This window comes from Pangasianodon hypophthalmus, chromosome 22 (assembly GCF_027358585.1).
Source record: "Pangasianodon hypophthalmus isolate fPanHyp1 chromosome 22, fPanHyp1.pri, whole genome shotgun sequence".
Lineage (NCBI taxonomy): Eukaryota > Metazoa > Chordata > Actinopteri > Siluriformes > Pangasiidae > Pangasianodon > Pangasianodon hypophthalmus.
Window position 1 is genome coordinate 18,667,030 of NC_069731.1, and position 10,934 is coordinate 18,677,963.

Sequence of the window (10,934 nt, forward strand, 5' to 3'; positions counted from 1 at the left end):
GGGGAGATAATTGCCCAGTTCTGTGATCACTCTCACTTCTGGATTGTGCTCCAACTCATACTAATTGATGCCCATTCCTGCATTTGGTCTGCATGTGTGCATGTGAGAGTTTAAATACTCTGAGAGTTTGTCTTGAGTCTACAGCTGGCTGTGACACAGATCAGAAGCAATATACATTACAAGTCAAAAATGTGTCTGTGTGTGTGTGGGTGTGCATGGTGCCCCACAATAGACTTGCACTCCATTCAGGGTGTGTCCCTGCCTTGTGTCCAGTGTTCCTGTGATTGGCTCTGGATCCATCGCAATGCTGTCTAACATTTACTGAAGTTAAATAACTGAAATAATAAAAAAATGATTTTTTGATAATGTCTGTATCCAAATGTGAAGGCTTTTCTCATAAAATAAAGTATATATCACTCAAACAAGCATGATATTTCCAAATCATAAGGCTTATTATCCAGTAACTACATGGAAAACAATGATGATAATAATAATTAATTAATAAAATAATTAAGTAAGTATTATATTGTAAGAACAAGAAGTGCTTCCATGATTTCTTGCAGTTTGGGAGGTTACTCTACATGTCAATAAAATTGTTGTGTTGGTGATTTTTTGGTCAGAACACTTTGTAAAATTTGGCATAGTTCTCAATCAATAAAAGTAATGGAGGGGAAAAAAGCAAAATAACATGCACCACATTCTGAGCACAAATGAGCACACTCCTTTGTTACTGATGTTTGGCATCTGGAATTTCTCTCAATTATCAAAAGGAAATCCAGACATGTTTTTAAAAATTCTTACAGTTATTGTAAGCTCACTCTGAGTAACATAATATTGAACATTATTGTTAATTTAACCTTAGTCTCTGGTGATATATGATGCATAGACTGCATGTGGCTGTAGTAAAGGGCTTGGCCCTGGGCAACTGCCCCTTTCAGACCTGATCTCAGAGCAAACTCCAGTTTGAAGACGTGACCCATTAAGATGTTTTATGATTCATTCATCTTCAGTAAGTATTTTATTCTGCTCAGGATCTGGAGCCATGAATACACGCTGGATGCCAGTCAATCACAGAGCACACTTAATCAAACCTAGGGGCAATTTAGAGTTGGCAATCCACTATCGGCATGTTTATTGGAGGTGGAGGAAACCATAAGAAACCCATGTGGACACAGGGAGAACATGTGAAACTTCACACAGGCAGTAACCAAAGTAACTCAAGACCCTGGTGATGCTATCGGCTGCACCACAATAACGCCCCATGTTTAACACGTATCACTTATATAAATTGTGGGATCCCCAGGCAGAAACACATATTCCTCTCTCTAAAGGGTTTAAAGGGTTAAAAAAGCTGCTCAGGAGGTAACCTGTGTATTTTGCTTACTGAGTTCTCTTAGTAACTTAGGAAGTTCACACAAATTATCAGACAAAAAGTCTTCACACTCTAAACCTTCCTAAGTGAACTATAGCTGATGAGAGTCTGTGACAACACAAGAATGACTTAATGAAGCAAAAATAAGATCGTCTCCAGTGTTTCATTCAGCTCTGCCCCTGTTTAAACGTCTGCATGTGGAGTAAAGGGGGTTTTAAACATCAGTGACGGAGTGGCCCTTCGGGATGTTCGAATCTTCATAATAGTCCCAGCATATTTCCCTAAAGGGCTGATTTGTCACTTGTCAAATGCAGATTTGGTGAAAAGTAAGTTGTTTGAGTTGGGCAGATTCCCTGTGGTCTGCCCCTGTCACTTCTGACTGCATCAGATGAGCGTGCGTCAAGGATTGATTTGATGTTAAAAGCTCCCATCTTTCCAATCTGTCACCTTGAAGAAGTTGTCACTCAGGACAAATAAACACTCATTAATGGGACGACGCTGTCAGTGAGAAACTTACATTACTGCCTGTTAGCTTACATCTGTGAACTAGTGTCTGACATCTGTTGATATCTGTTGAAAAATCAGCATTCAGTTGACAGCATTCAGTTGATAACATTTGGGGGGTTGACAGCATCATTATCCGTGTATTCCTAAATTTATTGGCATAATGTCTGGTATACTGGGCATCAGTACCATTGATTATGAAACTACAATTCTGCAGTTTTAGGCTATATCCTAAATGTGTAAGATGGAGTTGTGATATGCACATGCTATTAGCTAGCAGCAGGGTAAACCACATTTCTTATATACAACTTTGCACTTAGCGGTTTCTCTGTAACATGACGAGCTGATTTTTTTCAAGAGAGAGAAAGAAAGAAATACTTGTGAAGGAACGACTGCTATAACGTAAGTTATAACAGAAATTAATTTATTTTGTGGAAGTTAAATGTAACAATACACATTATGAAATATATTTTTCATACTTTTACAAAAAATAAGGTGTTACTCGTTGTTTATTAATTGATAGAAAAAATTAACATTGTGGAATTGCTGCGGTATAAGAAGAATAAAATGCTTTGGGACATACTGATTGGAAAACTCCTTAATAGTGGCATACTTATATGATGGAGAATCATTTGACAGTTTATTTTCTCACACTTCTCTGCAATACAAGCTGACTGAATCAATGCACTTCTTTTTTTTTTTTACAACTCTGTGTTTGTTTTTTTGTGTGTTCGGTTTTTTATTACATATTTTATGTATACATATTATCTCTCAGGAAGGTGTGACCAAAGGTTAGTGGGTGGCCATCTTTCTTTCAGTTATTTTAAAATGGCTCATGTTTTACACGTGAGCAAAACACGTGTATATGTGAACCCGGGGTTGCATTGCTGAAGTTACAAGGTTGGCTGCAATTCCACAGACACAAACACCACATATTTACATACTTGTTATTTTCCTGTTTTGTTCTGGATTTGATTTTGAGTGGTGTAAGGAGCATTTAGCCCAATGGCTTGAGTAATAATAATTACAGGCTGCATCGTTAGCTTTACTGACACCGTGGATTGTAGTTAGTGTCAGATCTGTGAGGTTTATAAACAGCAGGGGGTGAAAACGTGGCTGAGGGCTTCCCTTAGCGAGTAGTTCCACTGGATTTGGTGCAACGCCCTGCATGCTACTCGGGTGAGGGATGACCTCCGTTAGGGCTTGTTGCCATTTCTGTAATATTCTTTCCAGACCACAGCGTGAACCACACGGCTGCTGCTGAAGCATGAAAGAAAAAAGGTGGCGAAAAAACGCACTTTGGAATATCACTTCAAGGACTCTGGCTCACATGCTGGGCCTTTTCTAGGAACGTGTCCAGCCAGTGTGTCTGCTCTCTTCCCACTCTCTGCTTAGACGTCCTCTTCTCAGTCTCTGCCACATCTCCCAGAACATCCACCACACTTTAGCTGTATTGTACAAACCCAGAGATGAAAAGTACCCTTCTCTCCACTGCTCTGGTTTTCTTGGTTTATAACCATTTCTACAGAGCACAGCATCATGTATATCAGCTTCACTTCTAATCCTGCATCAGCCCTCACCTTTTGGATGAAGAAAATCACAGTTCAAACTCAGGTCAAAATTACTTGTATTGGGTGTGTACAAATGACATTCCTGAGAAAAGTCTAAACACACCTCATCCTTCTTCAGTTTTGTCCAAATATAGCCACCTTTGTCTCACTACGTCAGAATTTCTTCGGGATGAAAGGAATATCAGAGGAAATAAAATTTAACGGTGGTATGTGTTCAGGTGTTTTTTGGTATTATTGCATGACTGTGCTGATTAGCACCAGCCAGATTCAACTCCGCTTTCTTCCGTGGTAAGAACTTAAAAGAAGACTCCAGCATTTTTCAACCTAATCTCTAACCACAGCATCTGTAGCATATGTGTGATTAGTACAGGCAATAAGATTCCTTGTAATGAGAAAATAACAGAAATCCTGTTTACCTACAAAGATTCTACTGAATCTCTCCTTATGGAGTTTTATCCCACTTTCCAAAAACACCAGAACAATATAGTAAAAAAAAATTCCATACAGCATCCAGTACACCACAAATACTTCCCAACCACATCTGTGAAAGCACAAATTATGATTTACAGCTTCATTTTCAAGTACAGTTGACTAAAAGTATTCATGAAGACCTTCTACAAAATTGAACAACTGCACTTCCATTATAAGTATGTTTTTAGTTAACAGGTTTTCTGTTCTTTTCTCATTACAAGGAATCTTCTCATCAGTAGTTATCACACGTATGCTACAGACGTTGTGGATGGAGATTAGGTTGGAAAACACTAGACTATTCCTTAAAAACATATGGAACTGAGACCAGGATTTGTATGCATTCCTGAAAGGGTGTGTGCAGTTTTTTTCTACGAAAAAGCTGATAAATCGTGGATCTCATTTACTCGTATGGATTGTCTTTAGTGTCATAACCTTGCATTTTGAATTCATAATTAACCCCATTCAGTATCATCTTTTAAGATATGTACTTCTATTTCTTCAACACACCTTGCCTCTTACACCTTACCTTACCATCTTCTTAGCTCCATTAAAATTTCAGGCTTATGATATTTCTCAAGGTTGATTTCTCTGCTGGAAAATCTAAAAATTTCAACATTAGCTCATCATCTCTTTGGACTTGCTAACACCCGCTCCCTGGAGGTTTTCCTTATTTGGGTAGAGGCTCTCATGTTTACACAACACATGACTATAAATACATGTAGGCAACACATCTGTTATCAAATATGTCACTTTTGATTCAGTCTGATTAGCCATGTTGAAATAATTTTTTCCTCGACTTGCTCCTAGGTTTTCCCACCTAATTAAAAAAACATTAATCAGGATCAGGGAATCAGGGACAGTGTTTCATCCACTTAAAGGAAAAATCCACCCTGAACAACTTGCATGTTAATCTTTATCATTAACAAGCACCCAAGATTTATTTTGAACTTGAATTCTGAGTTTTTTTAGTTTACATTTCTTTCACTGACATGTTGCTCTGTTTTAACATTGGCTAACAGCTTCCCACATTACCCACATTGTCAATCAACTACCTGCTGAAAGTGATGCAGTGGGATTTAGCACTCGCTTCATCTCTACTTAAAGAGAGCGATGCAGCGCTGTTTTAGTGCTTTAGTCTGTCCTGCTCTCTCACCTCCTCATCTGTACACTCTGCTCAAACAGATCTGCTTCCAAAGTTTGAACTTTCATGCTAATACCACCGTCATCTCACTCGTCATCTTATAGATCACTAATTAGCCGAGCTGAGTCTCTGCCATAACTCAGTGCAATTGTGACTTTGAGTCCAGGACTTTGATTCTGGGACTTTGGAGTTTGCACTAACGTCTCCGCTACTTCTACACCGGATTTCTCGTTAAAATGACATTAAACGATCACTCATTTTGTAAGGCAGTGCGACACACAACTGCTAACTTCTCACAGAAATTACAAAAATTCAGCACCACCAAACAAATTAGCACTAGAATTACTAAAAACCTCACATATATTTCAGTATAAACATTTTTAATGTGTTTAATGTGGAGCTGTCCTTTAATCGATGTGACATCACTGAGTTTAGTGATTATTGGATCACGGTAATCCATGCTCATTGAAAATGAGACAGTGGGATCTTCTGGAAGACTGATTATCCCATAATCCACACACTGACAGTGTGACCTTTGCTGGGTTACATGTATTCCCAAGGCTGATTTGTGACACGTGAAGTCACAACTCACCAGCTGTAAGGTAATGGTAGAGTCTATATGCAGGGGAGATGTTAGATAATAAACGTGCATGGTAGATATCATGCCTGGAGTGACAATTATGCAATGTCAGGAAGTAAAGGTGTGTGCACATCAGAATGTAATGAAATCATGAGTGTGAGAACTCATCGTACCATTAGAGCTTGGTGTTGTCATCTTTAGGCCATTGTTAGTCTTTTTTGTGCAGGTATGTGCCCTCCTGCCATGTGAAATGTGTCTAAGAGCATGTAAAGCAATCACTCTGTGAGACAAAAAAAGGAGCTTTTGTTCGAGCAAATGCGCTCGTTCAGTTCTTATTAAGATTCTCACCATCGCCATACCTGCAGGCGTGTGGCGCAGCGTCATTCCTGCTCTCATTTCCATAGCCATCAGCAGCCTCACTTTCATGGCAAGACTTAACATTGCCTTTAATTAGCAGGGCTCAAAATAAAACAATGTCATTCACAAATACGTAGACATTTCCTAAATGCAAAATCACAGCTTGGCTTCTCCACTAGGCCTAGCTGTGAGTCAAAGAATGTTTGACTTTTTCTGCACTGCAAATTAAATTAAGTGGACTCATATAAGGAACACATGACATTGACATCTTATTTACATTATGCACCATACAGAATAGACAAGAATTTAGACGCAGTTGCTAGTTTTTTGCATTGCGATGAAATGAAGAGATTCGACACACACTGACCCTGAAAGCAAGTGAAGTCACATTGCAAGGGTTTCTGGGTTAAATGTTTTGAAAGTTCACAAAAGATATCTTTAAAGCTGCTAAAGCAGAGTTCATTGAGCATGATATTCCTGTCATTATGGATTCAAATCATAAAGCGGTGCCATCATCGTCTTTTTTTTTTTTTTAGAATCCTTGCTAAAACACAAACCCGCTGTAAATATGTCTATACTTACAAGTGAAAGCAAGGATGCAATTTACAATTTATTCTGAATACCGACATGTGCATGCATTTCAGACATACTGAAGCACTCCTAGTGCTTTTCTGATGCATGGATCTTGTATATCTTGTATAGTGTTATGTAATTATAGCACTCAGATATTCAACACACAGATGGAAATCATTTCTGAAGACACACAAATCTCTTCAGGTTTATGAATGATTTGAGATCATTACAACTACCTCAAAATGTGGGTTTAACTCCAATCCAGCTGTCATATCTACAAATCGGGAAGAACTTCTTCTCTCTAAATCCCTCATTTTCTTTGATTATCACACAGATTGATTACCAGTGTGAGGTACAGCATGGCACTCCGCTGTCTTTTGGACAGGGGCAGTTAGGAACGTTTCAACACTAATAATTTTAAATCAGTGGAAATTTTTATTCAGCAGAACTTACTGTTGCCCTTCGAGTCTGTGGGGAGACACCAGTCAAAGGTTCGCTATTCTAGTTAGAGAAGAAAATGGACCCCATACTAATGAGGGAGAAGAGAGGAGCTTGCAGAGACACAAAGGAGGATCAGCTTCCTTCTATCACTAAGTTCACAAAATGTCCCTCTCCCTCTGTGTGCGCTCCCCAGGGACGGGGGCGAGGCTTCAAAGTGTCTCTGTGCTTTGGCTGGGACTGAAATAATTAGGCCTAGACCTGAAACGTAGGAGTAAACCATGTTTTTTAACAAGGAAGATGGCCAACAGACTAGTGGACGCGCTTTCTGTCCATTCAGGAGTTTAAAAAAAGGTGAGCATTCTGTCCATAAATGGGGCTTTAATGATTTAAAGGCTCTTACAACACTACAGTGCTTCACTGTTTTGGCTGAAAAGGTGTTTTCCCATTTAATCCATTTAATATTATTCAGCATTTTCTCATTATGAGTTTCTCAATTAGGCTATAGGCCTGTAGACCCCAACTTCACTTTTTTGAAAGGATAAGTGTCTAAATCTATTGCTCAATGTGGATTTGTTGCTATAAAGATGATGAGAATGTAATGGTATTTAGTTTTCCTTAAAGTAATCGAAACTATTATTCTAATCTCCATCCCATTTGCCTGCCCCAAGTATAAACTGTAAAATTTATCCGGCAGCCCCACCTAGTGGTTAAAGTCAGAAATGCACCAGATACACTATATGGCCAAAAGTATGTGGACACCTGACCGTCACATGAGAGAGAATTAGGCTACAAATTAAAATTCTGGATCAAATTCAGCACCACAAATGATAATGAAGGACAATACAGGGAGGTGTAATAAGTGTCAGGTAATGGAGATGGTAGAGAATGGATTATTGCAATGCAATCAATATTAGACTAAAGTTTAAAAGTTTTTTTGTAGAGAAATCGAGCAGTTTCATTTGTAGAGGAGTACAGTATTTATTTATTTATTTATTTATCAAGAGAAACATGATTGTGAAGATGATACCTTTAAAAAAACTGACATTTGCAGTGTAGTCCAGTAGGGGGCAACAATAACCCTTTCAGCTGGCTGTTTAACCGCCTCAAGTCAAAAGAAGAAGAAGAGGAGCACGTGGGAATCTTGTATTCAAGATGGCGGCGTGCAGTATTGAAGACGTGCTCGCTAAAGCCGAAAAAGACGAGGCAGAAAAGTTAAAAAGTATCACAGTACATAAAGAATTAGACCTCGAGTTTGATATCGGAAACTTGCTGGCGTTGGACAAGAACTCGATAAACACTCGGGAGTTTAAACAGCAGAATAAAGACGAGTTTCTTCGCTCACTGGCTCGGGACAACACTCAGCTGCTCATTAATGAGATCTGGAAACATCCAAGCGAGAAGGTAGAGGAGGTTATCGTGGTCAAGCTGCCGGACCCCATCACCCAGTTACCCCGAGAAAAGCCCGCTCCCAAGCCGAGACCCCCGACCAAATGGGAGCAGTTCGCCAAACTGAAGGGCATCCAGAAGAAAAAGAAGACTAATCTGGTGTGGGATGAAGTGCACAAGGAGTGGAAAAGGCGCTGGGGCTATAAACGAGCCAAAGATGACACGAAGGAATGGCTCATAGAGGTGCCTGAAAACGCTGATCCAAATGAGGACCAGTTCGCCAAAAGGAACAAGGCCAAGAAAGAGCGAGTGGCCAAGAATGAGTTTAACCGCCTGAAGAACATCGCCAGGGCGCAGAAGCTGAAAGTCCCCGGCGTGGGACTCGCTCCAAGCAGCCAGCAGTCCAAAGCAGAGCTGGCCAAAGCTGTGAGTGTGGCCAAAACCTCCACAGCTTCAGTGGGGAAGTTCCAGGAGCGACTTCCTAAAGAGAAGCCGCAGAGAAACACAGGCAAGAAGAGACAGTTCCAGCCTCTGATCGGTGACTTCGCTGGAGAGAAGCAGAAGCACCTGGAGATGCTCAAAGTGATGGAGAGCAAGAGACCTCGCCTGGACATCACCAAAGCAGTGAATAAGCAGATGAGGGAGGAAGACAGTGAAGCTTCGGAAAGGAGGAGGGGGAAGAAGGGACGGAGAGGGAACGCGCCTGGAAAAGGGAGACGAAATGCCCCAAGTGGGAAAGGAAAAGGGAAAGGGAAGGGGGGAGCTTCCAAAGGCAAAGGACGAAAACCTGCAATGAAGCAGGGCAAACGTTAAAAAAGACTCCTAAAGCTTTAGTGAAATCTGGGACTTGTATTTGAACCCCAAACACACCTGAGCCTGTCGATGAGCATCACTCAGAAATAAAGTACTTTTCCTTGTCACTGGGGTGCTGTCATCCATCATACATCTTTATTATGTATGTTTTACTTGGAAAGATGCATCGGTGGTCCTTAAGGATAAATGATGTACTTCTAAATTATTTTTAAAGGTGAAAAATGCATATTAAAGGTACAAAAGATATCCCTGTGATGATACTCCTCCAGAGACAAGTGAAGATACAGTTTAATGTTTTTTATTTCTGAGAATGTACACACTGATGATAATATTGCAATAATACTTTTCTGATCATTTTGTCGGTGTTTTCTGCACTTCTAAGAGAATAACCAACTCTTGTTGCAGTAACAGATTTTTTTTTTCATATTTTTCCTGTTTTATGAATGGAAAAAAAACTGCCCTTTGACGCTTTGTCAGCAAATCATACCGTTCTGAAATAATGCAATGTACATCAAATATCGTTAGAACAACTTCAGATGTAATGATGTGAATATTTTTGCTCTTTTGTAACTAAAGCTGGAACAGAATAGATTTTGGACTGGAACCACCAGAACTATTACATGGGACACATCGCAGCCCTGTCCTGCATAGTTTAGTGCGTGATTTAATCTTAATTTATCGCTGTCCAGATGTTTAGTAGCATCTGGATATTAAAACTAGACGCAGGAATCTTTCAGCATGGTTGATGTTCAAAAACAAGAACCATGCATCCCTGCCTGAAATATAGAGTTTAGTGTTTGAGATACTGGGATATTGGATGTACTTTACTTGTCATGACATGACTCGAAGTGCCTTGTCTTATTTTGACGAGTAGCGATACGTGATATGGCAAAAATAGTTACTTGAAGGTGCCATTACAATACTCAGTATGTATTACAAAATTTAGTTTTGCTAACAGAGAACCAACAAAGCACTGTATCTATACAGCCAGTGATTTTTATTCAAAGTTTACATTAAAGATAAAATATTTGAATCAGAAAAATTGGTAAATAATTAAGGGGAAATAAGGGGGCAATGTTATCAGCAAGTGTCAGTGGCATTTCAAAAGCACTGACATACGCTCAGAAAAGGTTTGTTTTAATATTAATATATTAGAATACTGATATCATCATCATCATCATCATTATCATCATCTTGCCCAGCCACATTGATTAGGATTTTGAAATGAAAATCTGAAAAGATTTAATTTTTTTTTTTATTATTTTTTTGTGTGTTGTCGGCAATTTAGAATATCAGAATGTATTCATATTTTTTCTAAAATTACATGAGATGTATATTAAACTGTTTTATGCGTCATACTTGTAATTGTTATCCGGCATGAGAAAACCAGAGGATGTTTGTTATTGGTGCTTCAGATTCTGTCACGTCTGTGAAAACTGATTTTGCTTTTCACAAAGGTTTTTGAATAAATATAATGATATTATCGACATCGTGTCTAATGGGACTACTTTATAACACGGTTCCCTCTAATTACAAAGGTTTGACACAGCACTTTAACAAATTATCTTTCAATCATCACTTTTAATATTTCACTTTTACAATTTGTTTTCACCAAAGAGGATATTTTTGTAAAAAAAAAAAAATAATAAATATTAAATAAATAAAATTTCCCAATAGCATTTATTCTATGTGCTTTCCTAGATGTAATTACACAATATAATCTGA

The 10,934-nt window shown here is 38.9% G+C and overlaps 1 protein-coding gene across 1 annotated transcript; it reads left to right on the forward strand.

Annotated features, from left to right (window-relative positions):
- The first annotated feature begins 8,127 nt into the window (after nucleotides 1-8,127).
- rrs1 (ribosome biogenesis regulator 1 homolog) lies at nucleotides 8,128-10,696 on the forward strand. Its single transcript, XM_026937813.3, has one exon. The coding sequence runs from the start codon at nucleotides 8,163-8,165 to the stop codon at nucleotides 9,207-9,209; it is 1,047 nt and encodes a 348-aa protein (XP_026793614.2). The 5' UTR covers nucleotides 8,128-8,162; the 3' UTR covers nucleotides 9,210-10,696.
- Nucleotides 10,697-10,934: the final 238 nt, after the last annotated feature.

Excerpts from the sequence above, each read along its gene's own strand:
- rrs1 (XM_026937813.3), top strand. The coding sequence starts at position 8,163 with ATGGCGGCGTGCAGTATTGAAGACGTGCTCGCTAAAGCCGAAAAAGAC.